General features: G+C 40.3%; 1 protein-coding gene across 2 annotated transcripts; it reads left to right on the top strand.

Annotated features, from left to right (window-relative positions):
* On the top strand, positions 1–20297 carry ACP1 (acid phosphatase 1). 2 transcript variants are annotated; one of them, XM_048845373.2, is made up of 6 exons: positions 1–141; positions 7039–7112; positions 7393–7506; positions 14497–14558; positions 19677–19782; positions 19930–20297. In XM_048845373.2, exons 1-6 carry the CDS (start codon positions 99–101, stop codon positions 20005–20007), a joined length of 477 nt encoding a protein of 158 aa, XP_048701330.1. In that variant the 5' UTR covers positions 1–98; the 3' UTR covers positions 20008–20297. The 2 variants fall into 2 exon arrangements, with proteins under 2 accessions (XP_048701330.1, XP_048701331.1); XM_048845374.2 differs by lacking the exon at positions 7393–7506 and adding an exon at positions 7220–7333.
* The last annotated feature ends 595 nt before the right edge of the window (positions 20298–20892 follow it).

Here is a 20892-nt window from a genome sequence, read left to right as displayed (position 1 = left end):
GACGGCTTTAACGAGTGGTGCCGCAAAGCGCGGTGAGGTTTGCACGACAGTCCGGAGAAGGAAGGACCCCCCTTCTTTGGTGCTGCCCGGGAAAGAAGATGGCGGCTGGGGAAGCGAAGTCTGTGCTCTTCGTGTGTCTGGGTAAGTGCGGGGCGGCCGCTCAAGCAGGACCGGAGCGGGGACGCGTCCCCAGCGCTGTGGTGGGAAGGGGACAGGGGCTCCTGGGGGTTGAGGCACCCATGGTTGGTGGATGGAGAGAAGGCCGTTCCCTCCTCGCTCCGGGACAGCCGCAGGACGGGTGGGGAGGGTGAGCAGCCTCCCTACTGGAAAGGGGATAGGAGTAGAGTCCGTCCTCCCGTACCCTGAATAGAGTCTCCCCTCCCCACCAGGAAGGAGGAGAAGGTGAGTATATCAGTGGGGGGGCTTTCTTTCAGGGGAAGGGTTGATGTGCACCCTGAACAGGGGAGGAGCTCCTGTCAATGTAATAAACACTTCTGGTATCTCCCACCCACCATCATTCCCCTTCCTAATCTATTTGCCCACCCCAACAAGCTGTTATCTCTGCCCGGAGGGCTTAGTACAGTGTCATAGTAAGTGTAATGCCAGGCTGTGTGTTCATGTTTAATACCTACCTACCAAAGTTTGCAGAGAAGTTACGATACTATTCAGTATTTTCATTGATGAGTTGGCTAATGGGACAAAGAGTATGCTTATAAAATTGGAATGTGACACCAGGCTTGGAGGGGTTGCAAACAAATTGGAGAATTTTCTAAAATCAACAAGATGAACATCAGTGAAGAGAAATGAGAAGTATTTCACTTAAAAAGAAAAATTAAATGTTTTATTACAAAATGGGAAAAAACTGACTAAGTGGTGGTCCTGCTGGAAAGGATCTGGGAGTTAGTGGATTACAAATTGAATATGAGTTAACAATGTAATGCAGTTGTGAAAAGGGCTAATATCTTTTTGAGGTGTATTAATAGGAGTGTCATATGTAAGACAGGAGTCTTACAGATAGGAGTGTCATATGTAAGACACAGGAGGTAAGTGTTCCACTCCACTCTGCACTGGTGAGGCCTCAGCTGGAGTACTGTGTCCGGTTCTGAACTCCACATTTTAGGAAAGATGTGGACAAATTGGAGAGTCCAGAGGAGAACAACAAAAATTATAAAAGGTTTAGGAAGTCTGATCTATGGTGAAAGGTTAAAAAATATGGGCATCTTTAGTATTGAGAAAAAGGACTGAGGGAGAATCTGATAGATGTCTTCAAATATGTTAAGGGCTGTTAAAAAAGGACTATATTTAATTTTTCTCTATGTTCTCTGAAGGCAGGACAAGAAGTAATGGGCTTAATCTGTAGCAAAGGAGATATAGGTTAGATATTAGGAAAAACTGCCTAATATAAGGGTGGTTAAGGTCTGGAATACACTTCCAAGGGAGGTTGTGGAATCCCCATCATTCTGAGTTTTTTTTTTTTTTTTAAGAACAGGTTAGACCTGTCAAAAATGATCTAGGTTTACTTGGTCCTTCCTTGGTGCAGGGGGCTGGACTTAGATGACTTCTGACGGTCTCTTCCAGCCCTGTATTACTATGATTCTGTGAGTCTGGTTACCTGGCCCTTAAAATCTCCCTGATGCACTGGAAGATGATCCTTGAGAAGACAAGTCTTCATTTGTTAAATTAGATCTGTGTTATGGAACCATCAATAAATATATGCACACAATCTGCTTTGCATTTGTAATGATAAATAGATATTCATTACACAGCAAATTACAGTTTAGTGCTTGATAATGTCTTCTGTCTGCAGTAAGTAAAACAGATAATAACCATTAATGGAACACATCAGACTGTAAACTCTCTGGGGCAGGGACATGGCTTACTCTGTGTGTCTAGTCCAATGTTAAATAATACTAGAGAAACTTGGGAATGGAGAGAATAAATCATATTCGCTATTTTCAGGGAAGAATGAACAAAGTCAGAAAGTGCAAGCAATGGGGTGAAATCATAAATGTTGTCAACTCCCCTGGAATTTCCCTTCATCTTATATTAGCTACCCAAAAGAGTTGGTGCCATATGACAACAAGGATTGAATGATGTGGGAAACAGCTTTATTTTTTAATAAAGGCTGACCTGTCAAAGTTTCATTCATTTAAAGTATTTTAAGATTGCATTGAGCTTTCCTTCTGCCAGTGTTGGGTTTTGCTGTGTTTCAGCAGTTATCTAAAATTTCCCTGTGCCCTAAAAAGTAATCTTGATGCATTAGTATAATTTTAAGTATATGTGATATTTTTTGATTAAAAAGAATAAAAGCTGAGCCCAATCAATTCAAAAATATGAATGTTATTTTTAACACCCATTGCAAATATCTGAAACTTCCAATATTTCAAGTGTTCCGCTGTTTGAAGGGAGAGACAGACTGTCATTTCTGAAGATATCCACTTGAGAGTTGATTCTAGAGAGTACAAGGATTCATGTGAAGTCAGGTTGTTTACGTCTACATTTGTTTTGAAAAACTAATAGTCAAATATTCACTTAACATCTGCTTTCTATTTGTAACAAGAGAAGCAGATATTCATTACACAGCAAAATATAACCTACTTAATAGTTGCATAATTAGATTGCTTCTGAATTTTTTCCTACCACAGAAGAATAAATGAAGTATCCAGCAACATAAGTAACCCAAATACATAAAAAGGAATTGGAACTGAGAAGAGGTGAACAAGTTGCTGTTTTTATTTAATTTAAGGGAAGACTTTTTTAAAAAAAATTACTCTTTTTACACTTATGTAGTATCTTTTGTTGTAGTAGCTCACCCATTAATTTACCTATACCAATGCAACCTTTAATGTGTATGTACTGCACCATTCTAAAGTGGGGGTTACACAGGTGCATTTACTCTGGTAGTTTCAGATTAAGTTACATTGATGTAAATTCATCTTTATAATGATGCTGCATATGTACATTACCAGTGCAAATTTCTATAATGTAGACAGTGGATGAGGGACGTTGTGTTTCTTCATCTGAGAGATCCTGATTGTAATCCTTTTAAAAAATAATCCATACACTTTTTGCAGGAGTTGATGGATGGCTTTTGTGTTCTGGTGAAATTCCAATTTATCTTATTTATTATAAAACTAGGTAATATCTTTTGCATGCTTGTATTCCCCCTACAGTTTCAATTAGGTATGTCATCCTTTACTTTTATTGAAGTAGTATAGCAGTGCTTCTCAAACTTTTTTCTCATGGACCACTTGAAAATTGCTGAGTGTCTCGGTGGACCACTTAATGATCTTTCCACATGTTATATGTACCATTAGCTAACTATTGTAAAGCACTTTGGATAAAAGCGCTATCTAAAAAAAATTGCTAATAATGAACGTTTTTTTGTTCTGCAAATAAAAGCATACAACTCATATTTTAATATCAGTAATCTTATCTCTCTAATGTGATAGATGTGCCCTCTCTCCCCCGGCCACGGCAGCCCCTGAGCTGGGGCTGGGAAGGAGGGCAGTCTCTCCACAGTAGCTGCAGCCCTGGAGCTGGGGAAAGTCATCTTTCTCTGGCCACCGCAGCCCTGCACATCTCAATTTCCCCCCACCCCCTCTTCTAACCCCACTTCGCCCTACCACCTACCCCCTATTCCCTCCAAGGCCACCACCTCACCTTATATGTGCATCTTTTCCAGGGTCCACGCACCTAATTAGTGGAGCCATGCCTGAGCGGCTCCACTAATTAAGTGGGTGGCGCTTCATTCTCTCTTATGCAGCCACCCAGGCATGCACCTTAGAGGGAACTATCTGCGGACCTCCTGAATGGAGCTCGCGGATCACTGTTTGAGAACCTCTGGTATATAGGGCTCTTGTGCAATATCACATATCTAGAAGTGTACTCTGACCCCTCCTAGCCTTGCATAGCTATGAAGCATTCTGCCTATAGAAAAAGCAAGTTTCATCACTCAACCATGCTAACATTACTTCTCTCTTAGTGGAGGGACTATTTCTTCTGAGAAAATAGTCCATTCTTTGTATGTGTTCTACCCATGATGTCCCCTAAGTCTGTCAACAAGGGTGTCGATTGGCATTGAGTTATCTCTTGCCCCAGTTAATCATTGCAGGGCTGAGGCATATTGCTGGTACAATATGGGGAAGTTTGCATTTTTCTCCTGTCTGTGGTACCTACTCTGTTGCTTAAGAGATTGAAGGGAAAAGTCTATTTTGTGTATATTGTCATCACTTTCTATATGGTGGCTTTCCAAATAGATTTACCAGTGTGGTAAATAATAAATTTTATGTACTACAAAAGAACCACATTGTTTCGCGAACTGCAGATGCACATACTGTGTTGCATTTTAATTACCATAGTTTCTGTATGATCATAAAATGTGAAGATCTTATTTACTGTAATAAGATAATTTGCACAAAAGGGGTTAGAACTAAGTTGCTTCAGAGTCTTAATTCTGCATTTCGGGACATGACTGAGACAGTCTCAAAAGTTAATGTTGCATTAAAATATCTTCGTTTCGCTTCCATCTTTTTTAATGAATTAAATGACTTTCACAGATGTTTTAGAAGGAAGTGAAATCTATTAATTACTGTAGGATTACTTTCTTTTGTTGAATGACCCTTCAAAAGGTGATGTTAATGAAGCAGTAATTTAAACTTTTTAAAAACTGATCTCATCTTATTGTATCACTGCCAAAAACCACCGCCACCATCCGGTACTGTTCAAAATCAAAAATGGAACTCTGATTTTTGTGAGGTGAAAGAAAGTGACTTCCCTTCAATGGAAAAACAAATATACCCTATTGATTTGAATGTGAACTAAAACATCAAAAAAGTGTGAATTGTTTGTTTGATATCAAGCACCGCTGTAACAGAATATTAAATGATAACCGCTATTGTCTCTGTGAGAAGCTTCAGAATAGATTCATCTGGGTAGCAAGTATTACTGGATTGCTTAGGCTATAATTTAGTATCCACCACTCATCTGAAGGTCTATAACCATGTTATATAACTTTCCTTCAACTTATTTTAGTGTGCAATATGCAATAGGCTGAAAGTGAAATGTATTTCAGGCTTATTTAATGTTGTTTCAGTTTAATTATGTGGCAAGACATTTACTTCAACCATTGGCACACCAGCAAAATCCCATTGTCCTCTCAGTAGGTTACTGTGTGTCCAATAATACTCCTTTTCCTTACAGGCTACTCCTTCAGACAGTATTCACTGTTTAAAAACCTGCCTTTGTCAGGCTGGATTAATTTTAAATCACTATTTTTAATCATGATTTAAATCAGCAAGCAGGAAACCTTTACTTAAATCATCCATTTTAATCTTGTTTTGCATCTGTTCTTTTTGCTTTCCTAAAGACAGGTTCATTCACATTGATTGGTATAATCATGAAAGCATTTTGATTTGCAAGTAAATATAGCCTTTACACTAAATTTTGTATTTCTTTTTGCTAGCCATGAGGATGCACCATATACACTTATGTAAGCAATTACACAGGTTTATGTACATTTATGTAGATTCTTAATTTTTATATTTTTATTATTTTGGAAAATGGAATTTTTTTATTACTATATTAATTTTTTTACTCGTGATTTTCCAAATGCAGCTTGACAAATTTGAATTCAATTAAAAATTCACAGAAATCCATTTTAAAGTTGTTTATTATTTAAATAAAAACTACCTTAGAGTGCTGGGAGCATAAACTCCTTTTTTTTTCTTTTTCAAAAACATCTTTTGCATTTAAAACTAATTGATTTATTAAACAAAACAGGAAGTGTTAACTGTTAGTGACTTTAATTGATTGCTTCTGGTCACCATGCCCTTTGAGGTTTTTAGAGCTAGTAGAGCTCATCCTCTCCCTCCTCAAATTTATTCGTAGATTAGCAAAGGAAAACAAGCTTTCCTACTTTTTTCAACTCCCATTTAGTTTCTCAAACTTGAATGAACTAGTCCAAATTAAGGAAACACTCTCTGTGCACCTCCAGAAGAGACTCCTGCCATCACAAGTAGCTCAACAACCCCCTAGTTCCAGGTGCTGAGCCAGTGCTTTCCACCAGATCAGTGGTTTGACTTTTCCTGAGTCTTCAACAGAATACTTTATTACCTTCCCTTTGAGTCTGAAAGAATGGAAGTATAGTGTTTTACTCCAGTGGAATAATATCATACTTTTTAGTTATCATGAACATAAATGGCATATCATAACTGTGCTTTCAATTTTCCAAAACATTTGAAGTGGGGAAAGGGTAGAATATGAAAAAGCAGACTGTGGGATGAAAGTTTTTATCTATGGAGGTATCATTAAAAAGAGGAGCCCAAACAATAGCATTGGCAGACTCTTGCTTTGGTACTGAACTTTATTTACTTTGGGCAAGGATGTGATATATTCCCAAATATTTTTAGCATTCTGCAGTGTTTGTTTAAAACATTTTTAAGGGGTAAAAAGGCAATGGAAAATTTTCTCTCAACAACGATGCTGGCCATTAAGATAAATACTTCAAGCAAACTTTTGCAAATCATCCAGTAAATCATAGTCAGAAATGTATCCTACTTGTTGCCAGTGCATAGAGGATTTGTGGGGATGGGACATCTGAAGACCCTAGAAGTTCCAGACTGTTATGAGTAAAACTATGAAAGACAAGACAGAAAATGTCAGTATTAACATCCATTTGAGATACAGTTCAAAATTCTGCTTTTTCAATTATGGTTACAGAAAGTCTTTTTGTGGAGGGGGACAAAAAAGGCAATGTAATTACACCATACAGGAGGGGTACAAGATTTGGGATCATATGCAAGGGATACGTGACCCCTTGTGTGGCAAGTTCCATGGGGCAGTACCTACACTCCCCTGGTGCAGTGAAATGGAAATAAACAGAGACTGCTCCAGAGGCCTTGGCTTGACTCCACTGCTGTGGATTCGTCTAGGGGATATGATAAAATAAACTGTAAAAGTACTATGTGAACTAAAATCCTGTCCTATCTTGCTTCTTTTACCATAGATAAAATTTAGTTCAATCTCTTGTTTCTTTAGGGAACATTTGCCGATCACCCATAGCTGAAGCAGTTTTTAGAAAACTTGTAACTGATGAAAACATTGAAAATAAGGTCAGTTGTTTATTTTTACTGTTGCCAAAATATACTTTCTTCTACCAGTCAGTATTACATAAGCTGCGGGAAGGAAAACATAAACATTTGAATTTGTTTCTCTGTAGTGGAGGATAGACAGTGCAGCAACATCTACTTATGAAATAGGCAACCCTCCTGATTTTCGGGGACAGACTTGTATGAGACAGCATGGCATTATCATGAATCATATTGCCAGACAGGTACTGTACTCTTATTTCCTTTAAATGTGTATTTGTGTTTTTTATTGTTGTTGTTGCAGTGGATGACGGACAGTGCTGCTGTTTCTGACTGGAACGTGGGGTGCTCCCCAGATGCAAGGGCTTTAAGCTGTCTAAGAAATCACGGCATTGAGACAGCCCATAAAGCGCGGCAGGTAGAAAAGAGTACATTTTATTTCTTGACAGAACTCATAATTTTGTTCAGCCATAATTTCTCATACCAATCTTAACAGCCGTTTGATGAGTATATGGTATGTGTCAGATTGAATATTAAATATTAGGAGGATTGACTATTAAGTGAGATTTTCAAAAGCACTCAGCATTGGCTTCACTCTTCTAGTTGAAGTCTATGGGAGGAGACTTAGGCCAACAGTTGAGTGACTTTGAAAACCCTACCTTTAAATGTTTAATATTCTTTCTCTGAGGCATATTTCTTCTATTTTGAATAATTTTGCATTGTCTTATCTTGTGAGTCCATGGCACATCCCAGGCACGTGAAGGAACTGATACGAAGGGCAGCATTTATATTGTACAGGTCCAATAGATGACCTGGCTTGTACTCTGCCCTGGTACTGCTGCTCTTAGGGTCAAAATTCTTTGAGTTGAAGGAGCTCCTGTCTCACACTAAGGAGCTCAGACCAAGAGTGAAAATAATATCAAAATATCTTCAAAGGAGAATTACAACTAGATAATTTTTGTAAACATAACTTGGGGCATTCTCGCTAAGAGTCAGGGCAGCACCATTCACTAAACGGAAATAGTCTGAAGTTTTGGAAATGCCCACCTCAGTTTTTATTTAGTGAGTATATTTCAGGCATTGCATTCCAGAGAGAGATGCACTGAAATAAACATAACTTCATGTATTTAAATGACTTAGACATTCAAATAAATGCACATAACTTATTTCCATTAACTATTCTCTGTGTATAGAGTGTTCCTTTAGGACCTGACCTTTCCTTAGCTTGAGTTCATCCCACTAGTTCTTGCATTTGACACAAAATCAAGTAGTCTTGTTAGCATCTTTCCTTTTTGTTCCCTTCAGAATTTTGGTAGACCTTATTGAGGTCATCCTTTACTTTTTCTGTTTCCAAAGAGTACACGCTTAGTTCCTCTAACCTTTCTGACTACATTCCCTCAATCATACTAACTGCCCTCCAGTTGACTTTTCCAGTTTCCAATTTTTATGTAACAACGCTGTGAAAGTTCCTTCCCCACTCTGAACTCTAGGGTGCATATGTGGGGATCTGCATGAAAACCCCCTAAGCTTATTTTTACAAGCTTAGGTTAAAACTTCCCCAAGGTACAAACTATTTTACCTTTTGCCCTTGGACTTTTTTTTTTTTTTGCTGCCACCACCAAGCGTCTAACAAATATATAATCGGGAAAGAGCCTGCTTTGGAAATGTCTTTCCTCCCAAAACCCTACACCCCCTTTCCTGGGGAAGGCTTGATAAAAATCCTCACCAATTTGCATAGGTGAACACAGGCCCAAACCCTTGGATCTTAAGAACAATGAAAAAAGCAATAAGGTTCTTAAAAGAATCACCTCTGTAAAATCGGGATGGTAAATACCTTGCAGGGTAATCAGATTCAAAACACAGAGAATCCCTCTAGGCAAAACCGTAAGTTACAAAAAGACACAAAAACAGGAATATACATTCCATTCAGCACAGCTTATTTTATCAGTCATTTAAACAAAACAGAATCTAACTCAGAGCTAACCAGATTACTTACTAAGTTCTAAGACTCCATTCCTTTCTGTTCCCAGCAAAAGCATCACACAGACAGACCGAGCCTTTGTTTCTTCCCCCCTCCAGCTTTGAAAATATTTTGTCTCCTCATTGGTCATTTTGGTCAGGTGCCAGCGAGGTTATCCTAGCTTCTTAACCCTTTAGAGGTGAAAGGGTTTTTCCTCTGGCCTGGAGGGATTTTAAAGGTGTTTACCCTTCCCTTTATATTTATGACACATGCCCCGCCCCCCACAAAATCACAGATAGGGTGAAACACTGGCTGGGATTTCTTCCTGGAGCTCTAGGAGAAAACATAGTTAATAAGACACATGCACCTCTAAATATACTACCTAGTATATAAAGACTAACAATATTTTCCACATCTCAAGGACGATTTTAACCAGTTGATTCTGTGAAACTTTCACAGGAGAGTGCATCAGCCACTTTGTTAGAAGCTCCTGAGATGTGTTGGATGTCGAAATCAAAATCTTGGAGAGCTAAACTCCACTGAAGAAGCTTTTTGTTATTTCCCGTGGTGGTATGAAGCCACCGTAACGCAGCATGGTCAGTTTGCAAGTGGAAACGCCATCCCCAAACATATGGGCATAGCCTTTCCAGAGCGTAGACAATGGCGTAACGTTCTTTTTCACTGACTGACCAGTTGGTTTCTCTCTCAGACAGCTTCTTGCTGAGAAACACTACAGGGTGGAATTCTTGATCTGGTCCTTCCTGCATTAAAACTGCTCACACACCACGCTCGGACACATCTGTGGTTACTAGGAACGGTTTGTCAAAGTCTGGGGCCCTTAGTACAGGGTCAGACATAAGTGTCGCTTTAAGCTGGTTAAAGGCCTTCTGACACTCTTTGGTCCACTGAACGGCATTTGACTGTTTTTTTGGTTAGGTTTGTCAGTGGGGCGGCGATTTGGCTGTATTGCGGTACAAATAGTTTGTAATAACTGGCCAAGCCTAAGAAGGATTGAACCTATTTCTTTGACTTTGGGACAGGCCACTTTTGGATAGCATCCACTTTGGCCTGTAGGGGGTTGATAGTTCTTTGACCCACCTGGTGTCCAAGGTAAGTCACTCTGTTTAGGCCTATTTGACACTTCTTAGCCTTAACAGTTAGTCCTGCCTCCCTTATGCGCTCGAAGACTTTTTATAGATGTTCCAGGTTTTCTGCCCAGGAATCCGAAAATATGGCCACATCGTCAAGGTAGGCAACTGCATATTCTCCTAGTCCCGCAAGGAGACCATCTACAAGTCTTTGGAAGGTGGCGGTGCATTCCGCAGCCCGAAAGGGAGTACATTAAATTCATACCACCCGATATGTGTGGTGAAGGCTGACCTTTCCTTGGCGGATTCATTGAGCGGTACCTGCCAGTATCCCTTGGTTAAGTCCAAGGTAGAGATGAACTGGGCCTGTCCCAGTTTCTGTAATCATTCATCTGTGCGTGGCATTGGATAGTTGTCTGGGCGAGTTACAGCATTTAGCTTACGGTAGTCCGCGCAAAAACGTATCTCCCCATCTGGTTTGGGAACTAGAACCACTAGAGATGCCCATGCACTGCCAGAGAGGCGGATTGCACATATCTGTAACATATCCTGGATCTCCTGTTCTATAGCAGTTTTAGCTTGAGGAGACACCCGGTAAGGTTGGACTTTAATTGGGTGAGCATTACGTGTGTCAATGGAGTGGTATGCCCGTTCGGTCAGTCCTGGGGTGGCTGAGAACATCGGATGTAGCTAGTGCACAGCTCCTTGATCTGCTGTCGCTGCATACGCCCAAGGGTCATGGAGAGGTTCACCTCTTCCATGTCACCAGCACTTTTCCCTTCATAGTAGACACCTTCAGGCCACTCAGCGTCATCTCCTCCCTGGGCTGTAAACTGACAAACCTTTAATTCTCTGGAATAAAAGGGCTTTAGAGAATTAATATGGTACACCTTAGGCTTTTGTTTGGAGGTGGGGAATGCCATGAGCTAATTAACAGCTCCCAGGCGTTCCTGGACCATGAATCACCCTTCCCACGATGCTTCCATTTTATGGGCCTGGAGTGCCTTTAAGACCATGACCTGGTCCCCTACTTTGAAGGAACGCTCTCTGGCATGTTTATCATACCAGGCTTTTTGCTCTTTTTGAGCATCCTGTAGGTTTTCTCTAGCAAGGACTAGAGAGGTTCGGAGGATGTTTTGTAGGTTGGTTACAAAGTCCAGAAAGTTAGTTCCTGGAGAAGGTGTAAACCCCTCCCATTGCTGCGTCACCAACTCTAATGGCTCCTTAACCTCACGGCCATATACAAGTTCAAATGGGGAAAACCCTAAACTGGGGTGTGGTACAGCTCTGTAGGCAAAGAGCAACTACTACAACACTAGGTCCCAATCATTGGAGTGCTCATTTACAAATTTACTTATCATGGCCCCCAAAGTTCCATTAAATTTCTCCACCATGCCATTTGTTTGATGGTGGTAAGGAGTGGCAACCAAGTGATTTACCCCATGAGCTTCCCAAAGGCTTTCCATAGTTCCTGCCAGGAAATTAGTTCCTGCATCTGTGAGGATGTCGGAGGGCCAACCTACCCTGGCAAAAATGTCTGCTAGTGCCTGGCACACACTTTTAGCCCTGGTGTTGCTTAGAGCTACTGCTTCCGGCCATCCATGGGTGGCAAAATCCATGAAAGTCAGTATGTACTGCTTTCCTCTGGGTGTCTTTTTCGGAAAAGGATCCAGAATATCCACAGCTACTTGTGAAATGGAACCTCAGTTATGGGGAGTGGCTGGAGAGGGGCTTTGATCTGGTCTTGGGGTTTTCCCACTCTTTGGCATACCTCACAAGACTGGACATAGGTAGAAACATCCTTGCCCATTCCCTCCCAGTGAAATGACCTCCCCAAACGGTCTTTGGTCCTGTTCACGCCAGCATGGCCACTAGGATGATCATGGGCTAAGCTCAAGAGCTTGACCTGGTACTTAGTTGGAACTACCACCTGTCTCTGAGGATGCCAGTCTTCCTGGTGTCCACCAGAAAGAGTTTCCTTGTATAAAAGTCCTCTTTCTACAACAAACCTGGATTGATTAGAAGAGCTGAGAGACGGTGAGTTGCTCCGTGCCGCCGTCCAAGCTTTCTGGAGGCTTTCATCTGCTTCCTGTTCGGTCTGGAACTGTTCCCTTGATGCTGGAGACATCAGTTCCTCATTGGATTGTGGACCTATGCTTATTTTATTTATTTCTAGGACACTTTCTCATACGCTTCCTTTGCTTACCCCAGTTCCTCCCAAAAAAGTACATCTACAAGGCAGACTTTCCAAGAAGCTGAATTATGATGCTATATATGTAACTGTGGGTAGAACTGTTCAGTATTTATGTAGCTAATTTCACTGATTCACATTGTAAACCCCCAATATCAATGCGGTGCACCAGCACAAAGTTTGGCCTTAAACTGATGTAGGCCTTGCCTGATGTGGGAAAGCTTTTTCAGAATAACTTAAGTTGTGAATTTAAACCAGTGTGGTTATACTAGTATAACCACTTACATGGACAGTCTTGTCTGGTATAAAAGTTGCTTTTTTAGTTTAGTGTATGTCAGTTGGAAATGTGTGTAAGCTAAACTAAAAACGGGCACTCTATTCTGAAACAAGAGTGCACACTGGATTATATCTTTGAACTTCTGCTGGTTATACAGATGAGCCCTTGCTTTAAGTGCAGTAAACCCTACCTAGTTCATGGATAAGGCTATGTTTTAGTCACAGGTATTTTTAGTAAAAGTCATGGGCAGTAAACAAAAATTCATAGCCCATGACCTGTCTATGGCTTTTACTATATACCCCTAAATAAAACTTAGGCCAGGGGTGCCAGGCACTCTGCGGGGTCGATCCGGTGGCCCTGGAGGTGCTGGTGAGAGGGGTGGCCCGGGACCCACGATGGTGGTGGGGCGGGCAGTGGTGCACAGCCCAGGACCCCTACTGGCTCTGGGGTGGAGGGTTGGCCGGCTCTGAGCAGCATGTCCCTGCAGCTCCTAGGGGGAGGTGCAGCTGGGGGGGGGGCTCTGCATACTGCTCCCACCATAAGTGCCAGCTCCGCAGCTCCCATTGGCTGGGAACTGACCCACACCCCAGCCCTCTTCTCGAGCCCTGACCCCCCTCCCACACACGGAAACTGCTGCTGGCCCAGGAGCTGCCCTGCTCAGCCAGCCCCCAAGCCAGCACCGGCTGCTGCAGAAGTCACGGAAAGTCACAGAAACTGTGACCTCCATGAGAGACACACAGCCTTATTCATGCAGAATATGTAAAAGGGTTTGCAAAAGTGTAACTAAGTCAATGTAATTTCACCAATACAAATTTTCTTACTGTGGTCAAGATTTTTAGAAATTCACACTTTCAACAGCAACTTACCAACAGTGTAGATCCACACATACCTCTGAACTTGGCTCACTCTGTTTAATTTTCATGCTTAAGCGACAGTAGAGGAATGTATAGAAAGAAAAGTAATTGATAATATGATGTGCAAGGGTGTAGGTTAAGGTAGCCCCTCAGCCTGTTTAAATTTACACCTTTTACAAGCCAAAAAATCTGGAAAATGTTAAACAGTTTATGCTCTTTAATGCATTATGTGGGTGAAAAATAGTTTAAGGGAGTATCACATTACATATTCCTTCCGAATTTTGTCTTGTATCTGAGTCTGTCTAAAAAACCCTGTCTTTATACACAAATAGCTGGACAGTGACTATAGAAACTAATTACATATTATCAAGGAAAAATAATTTGTTCCTCACCTGGTAACTATTTAAAGATAAGACTTGTCTCTTTTAATTTTAGAAGAGCAAAATATGATGGAAAAATCATAAGCAAAAATAGGAAATGGTTCAGTTATGTTGTTTCTATGTGTTAATCTAGTTTTTCAGTAGAAATTACAATCTGAAGAAGAGTTCTGTGTAAATTCGAATATTTGTCTCTCTCACCAACAGAAGATGGTCCAATAAAAGAGAATACCTCACCCACCCTGTCTCTTTAATTTTCTAGGGGACATATAAAAATTATTGCAGACTTGGTTTATTTTTTATACGTTTGTGAGTGGAGTGAAAATTTTTATAATTCTGGATGAATAACTGACATAGTATCTTCACTTAGGTATGAAAAGATTAGTTGGTAGCTTTTGAAAATAAACTATTGTAAAAGTGCAACTACATATTTTAGTCTTAATATTTTGTTCATTGTTTTGTTAAAACAGTTACAATTGACCTGAAGGATAGCTCTTGGACTCAGAATATATTAACCAGTTTGCTGGTTCACAATTCCATTTTTATATGTACATATTTATAATTAGTAAGAATTGTAAAATTGTAACTTTTGCAATATTTTGTTTATTTTAAGCAAACACATCTTTGCTACAAAAGTTAAAGCAAATTTTTTTAATTCTAGATTACTAAAGATGATTTCCTTACATTTGATTATATACTTTGCATGGATGAAAGCAACCTAAGGTAAGGTATGGTAGAATGCTAAGAGAGATTCTGATTTGACTATCTGCTTTTGTAGATGATGATAAATCCAGAAGATGGACTTGATTGCCTAATGTGCAACCTTTTGCCGTTTGTTTTCTTATGAGTTATAATTAGCTTTGGCAGAATTTTATTTCTATATATATAATTTCAACAGATGAGATGTTTATTTTTACGCATTTTTTGCAGTTTATATCTATTTAAATTTTCAGTTGCAGAAAATTATTAGGGTGGGGGGTCAGACAATTATTAAACAATAGACATTGAGATTCAAAAAGTTAAAACTTTATAACCATTAAAACACAAATTGTCAACCTATATCAAAATATACAGAGTAAATATACTTTAAATCAAATTCGAAGTTCTTCTTTGAATAGTATCTCTGTGATGCTCCACATTAGGACTCCTGCGCCTTTGATCAGAGATTTTTGATAGCAGTGCCTTTTCAGCCTAGGCATGGACCGTACAGATCCTCGTGCCCTGTACCGAGACTAAATAGGGCTGAGCAGGCAAACTGCCCTCAGTTCCTTTTCAACTGCCTACGGCCTGAGACTGAGTGTAGGGTGTACTTGTTTGCTTATTTTATTAGTATTTAGCTGTATAATTGGTTAGTAGAGTAGGTTTAGTACCTAATAGTTGGAAAGATGGAGCACTTGTTCCCTTTCTTCTTTCATTAAAAAAAGAAATGGGGGGCGGGTAGGTGGGAGGGAGGAATTAATCATAGACTTTTAAGTCTTAACAAGTCTTAAGAACTGACTTTGCACCTGGGTTCAGAGAACACCCCTCCCCATACAGGGACCACCTTTATCAGTCAGTGCCCTGTTGTCATCAAGATCACTGTCACCAAGAGCTTCCAAGGGGAAGAGAACATCAAAACCTCCATCTCCAACACTTCTTGACTGAGATACCGATAACTGTGCCCCTGGTATCATGAGTTTCCCACTCCAGGTATAAGGAAGGGGAATAAGAGGAGCAAAACATCAGAGTTCTCTCCAAAGAAGATCCAGTCACTAGAGACCTCAGACCCCAAGAGGAGTACTAGTGAGGCTCTGGGTACTTCAGTTACCATGAAGCACATTAAGACTTCATCGAAGTCCCATACCTCAGTGGTAAAGAGCTTTTTACCACCAAGATCACTGTCACAAAAGGACTGGCTTCAATGCAATCCTTGGTACTTACGTCAGTCCTTCACATGACACCTGCAACATCATCGGCACTGGTACCAAGTTCAGTAGCACTTCCAGAACCACAGAAGGACCTTGCAGTACCAACATCAGTACCTCTCATAGGTTCTGCAGAATCACTGGCACAATACCAAGTTCTGTTGTGCTTCCAGTATCACAGGAATTCCTAAACCCGAAAGAGCTTGCGGTACTGAATGAGCTGGAGTCTCCACTCCTTGCAACCTCCGGTCTGCTGAGTCACTGACTGCTCAGGTTTCAGAGTAACAGCCGTGTTAGTCGGTATTCACAAAAAAAAGGAGTACTTGTGGCACCTTAGAGACTAACCAATTTATTTGAGCATAAGCTTTCGTGAGCTACAGCTCACTTCATCGGATGCATACTATGGAAAGTATAGGAGATCTTTCTATACACAAACCATGAAAAAATGGGTGTTTACCACTACAAAAGGTTTTCTCTCCCCCCACCACACTCTCCTGCTGGTAATAGCTTATCTAAAGTGATCACTTTCCTTACAATGTGTATGATGATCAACTTGGGCCATTTCCAGCACAAATCCAGGTTTTCTTCTCTTCCTCCCCCCCCCCCCCCCCCCCAAACCCACTCTCCTGTTGGTAATAGCTTATCTATTGGCCCAACTTGATTATCATACACATTGTAAGGAGAGTGATCACTTTAGATAAGCTGTTACCAGCAGGAGAGTGGGGGGGGGGGGAGAGAACTTTTGTAGTGGTAAACACCCATTTTTTCATGGTTTGTGTGTATAAAAATATCTTCTGTACTTTCCACAGTATGCATCCGATGAAGTGAGCTGTAGCTCACAAAAGCTTATGCTCAAATAAATTGGTTAATCTCTAAGGTGCCACAAGTACTCCTGTTCTGACTGCTCAGGTTTATGGGAGATCTACCTCTTCTCCTTCAACTATCCATGAGGAGGGGTTGTCACCTCCCATACAGAATGTGGAGAAGCATTCCAATTCAAAACTTTTGGTTCAAGGATCTCCATTTTTTTCTACCTGTTACTCTCCATTGCAAATGCAACAAAGGCAAGACACCAGAGCCCTGGCTTCCAACAGATGAAGAGACCAATACTGGATCTCCCCCAGTTCCTTATGGTCTCATTGGCTCTACTGGGATCCATGGGCAGTGTACCAGCAATAGTTTTGAGGTACCTCCACTCAGTCCACAGGAAACACAGAAGTCTGTATCCCCCGGTACCATTCCTCTCTCCTCTCCACTCTGAGCCGAAGGGGACCTTTAAGGAGCAAGAGCAGACAAAGAGATTACCCTCACTTACAAAAATCTCATCATCACCTGATGAGGCAGCAAAGGCCATCACTACCATTGCTGGCTGATGACTTTAGGCAATTCCAGGATTTTATTAACTGGGTCACTGACATCCTGCAAATTCCCCTAGAGGAAGGCCCAGGATTTTCATCACAGGCTCTTGAATGTATTGCACACCTCTACCTCAGCACAGGTGGCACTGTCAATTCAATGAAGTCCTCCTTGAGCCAGCCAAGATCATCTGGCAAACTCCAGCAATTCCCTCCCTCCCAGCCCCCTTCACACATGCAAGAGGACTGATTTAAAAAAATACTACGTCCTGGCCAGGGATGCTGAGGTTTTTATTCTCTCACATGGGACCAAACTCTCAGGTTGTGGATGCAGTCAGTGACAGGGACAGGCAGCATATCCAAAAGACCACCCATTATAATAAAGACCAGATGTCTGGACCTGTTTGGCCATAGGAGTATTCATCATCAACACTTCAATTCAGGATAGCTATTCACTGGTGTCAAAATATGATTACCTGAACCATGAGAAGTTTAAGGCTTTTATTGACCATTTACCACAGGAACACTGCGAACAGTTCAGTGCCATAATGAGGGAGGGCCAGCTTTTTTCAAAGACTTTCACAGCATCTAGTGAAACCTGAAATAATGCTGCAGCCAAGTCTGTTTCCATCACAGTAGTGATGAGGTGAGCTTCCTGGCTTCAGTTGTCTGGGTTTCCGTAAGAGCTACAATCTACCATGGGGAATTACCTCTTGATGGCCAGAAGCTTTTTGCAGATTTCACAGACAGCTCACTTCACACCTTAAAAGACTCTTGGGCAAAACTTGGGGCTTTAGGGTATACACACCTGCAAATAACAGAAAATTTAGCAGGTCTCAATTGACAGAGAGATCCTGTCCTGCTCCGTTTTCCACCTTCCATAGCTGGTGGAAACAGTGGTGTGAGGTCCAGATTTTCAAAGATTCTGTTCTGTCAAAAGAATCTTTATCATTACAGCTAGAGAGGGCAGAAAGGGCTCTGTGTGAAAAAGCCACTTTATTATCCTAGGAAAAATAATGGTTGTTTGCTACTATTCACTGTAATTCTGGTAACATGTCTCCCCAGGACCATGTTGAGCTTAATAATTGTGCATGACAATAGCTGACTAATTTGCTAATTTGGATAGCAGTAGCAAAATTTCTCCCTAATTGGGGGATGCATTTGTCCAGGGCCAAGTGGTTAAATGGGTATGAAATTCTAAGCAATGGCCCTCTGAAAGTTCTCAGGATTTAAAGACTAAAAAATAAAGATGAAATTATACAAATCAGTCATAAGTTTTTTCAGATGGTTGTGAATGACCACCTCTTTTACAACCCAATCATGAAACAACTCTCTGTATGACACTTGAATTGACTGATGTGTTAGTCAGTGCCTAAATGATATACTTAGGTGATTTACTTCCAGTTTCATTTAAACTCTTAATTTTATATTGGTGTCCTTTACACTTACCAAGATGTCAGTGACACAGTGAAAAGAGCTGTACTGAAGCAAGTGGAAAAAATATTGGAAGTGTAGAACTGGAGTGATTTCAAAAGATCTTAACATTACTTGGGAGAACTGAAATTCATTCTGGCTCCTGCCAGGGAAGCAGCCCAACAGTGGGAAGAGGACTCTGCACCCAGCCACCTCTGCCATCTACGCTACCATTCTAGATCTCAGATTTCGGCCCCAGTATCGTCCAGCTTTCCCTAGGAACAGCCTTGTGGTGCTCGAAGTTGTTCTACCACAGTGCCTGGGATGGCAGACTCATTCTATCTGCTGGCATACTACCAGCAGCGGGAGGAAAGGGGATACCTTCACAGGTTTGGGAGCCTTTCGTTCCACACATGCCCCAGAATCAGAGCACTCTGCTTGCTTCTGTTGAGGTGTGTTGAGAGTCCTAAAGTGAGACTGGCTAGCCATTGTGATTGGTATTGGGTCAGGTTTTATATAAGAACTTTAGTATTACAGCATAGGGCTCTCAACATACCTTTTCAACAGAAGCAAGCGGAATGATCAGAAGTGCTCGTCCACATGTTTACAAACACTGATGGGAAGAAAGACTTTGTTTAGCATTTCAGCAATCAATGTAATATGAATACAACAGAAGAATTTTTTAAATGAATTGAAGGCAGAGCTAAGAGAATTTACAAAAACAGAACAATTGAAGTAGCATTTCATGGACACCTGGAAGAAGCTTACTCATATTTTTAAGAAATATATTGACTATGTTCCAGAGAGACTTTTGTATAATGAAAGCTAAAGGGAGACACTGAAAATAATGCATAAAATGACGGGAGAAAAAAATTTTAAACTTTTTTTAGTGACTGAAGCCAAATTAAGGTCATTGTCGAGAACCCAATTGCTTGATTTATTTGTTTTCCAGTTAGTCTTCATTTTATATAGATGACCTTGACATTTAACAAAAGTAAGCAACAACATAGAGTACACAGCACTGTGAAAGTATTGCAGCTCTTTCATCTTCATTCATACCCTGTAAACTTTCTAGAATGATTGAATTTATAATGCTGATTCTAAATGGAGCAGACACCACCATTGCCATAAAAACAGTGGTTCAAAATTGCTTCTTTTTTACTTTACAGAGATCTGAAAAGAAAAAGTAATCAAGTTAAAAACTGTACAGCTAAAATTGAACTACTTGGGTGCTATGATCCACAGAAACAGCTTATTATTGAAGATCCATACTATGTAAGTATCACAAATTGAGTTGAGAACTTTTAAACGTTAATATGTATGTATGATTGTAAAACAAACACAATTTTAAAAGTAGCTGTTGAAGACTTAAATCTGGGTGGCTAGATATTTTTACCCTTTCTTTTTCTTATCTTTTTCCAGGGAAATGAAAAAGACTTTGAGACTGTTTATGAGCAGTGTGTTAGATGCTGTAAGGCATTTTTGGAGAAGTCTCATTAGTGCCACGCTATTTTATTTCTAAAAGGAAATAATATTTAGCTCCTTCTTTGAAGTGTTATATAAATTTCAATTGATTGATGTATTTAAAATGTAATATTGTATCTCTGCGGTAAATCCTAATTGCAGCTTCTTAATTTTAGTTTTGTATTGTAGCTACTCTATGGCCTAACTCAGAAGAATTTGGAAAAGTTTTAAAAATTGTATTTGAGGATCAGCCATTTTGTCAGGCATCAGTGTAACAATGTATTTCATTCAGAGATCAGCAGAATAAATATGTTTTATGAACTCTTTCAGTGTCTAAGTACTATAAAATTAACGTTTTGCTTTTTTTGTGTGTAATACAAACTTACATTCTTGTACATATATCCCATTTAAGAATTCTTAAAAAGGGATTTGAGAAACAGAAGCTTTAATGTTTTGACACAGATTTACATATATTGAGCATTAACTGATGAATGCTGTATTTTTCAACAAAAATAGCTGCATCCTTCATGACTGTTTATTTCAGACAAGGCTGACTTTGCTGCAGACAAGTCTGTGGATACTTAACCCATTATCAGACGCTTCAGCTGTCATCCTGTCCAGCACAAGTCGCTAGAGTTGGGATTGTATAAAAGCTGGGTAGCATTTGCAAACTTCTGCAGTCCTAAAGCTGGAGTTAACTTCCCAATACATAAACTAATGGGAACATTGACCAGTTCCTTGTACTTCCCTGACATCTAAGCCTCTCTTTCCCTTAGATAAATAGTTGCCTGCTGCCGAGTAAGAATTGAGGGAATTTTTTTCTCTGCAACCTTTCAAATATCTCCCCTCTGTTTCTTAATCAAAAACCAGATCACCAATCCGTGTTCTAATCTCCTGCTTCAACTGCTGCAATCTCTTCCT

This window comes from Caretta caretta, chromosome 3, assembly GCF_965140235.1.
Source record: "Caretta caretta isolate rCarCar2 chromosome 3, rCarCar1.hap1, whole genome shotgun sequence".
NCBI lineage: Eukaryota > Metazoa > Chordata > Testudines > Cheloniidae > Caretta > Caretta caretta.
This window is presented reverse-complemented; position numbering and strand designations above follow the sequence as displayed.

Coding starts and splice junctions, on each gene's coding strand:
- ACP1 (XM_048845373.2), top strand. CDS start 99: ATGGCGGCTGGGGAAGCGAAGTCTGTGCTCTTCGTGTGTCTGG. Junction 7,507..14,496: donor CAGCCCATAAAGCGCGGCAG/GTAGAAAAGAGT, acceptor TTTTAATTCTAG/ATTACTAAAGATGATTTCCT. Junction 19,783..19,929: donor TTATTGAAGATCCATACTAT/GTAAGTATCACA, acceptor ATCTTTTTCCAG/GGAAATGAAAAAGACTTTGA.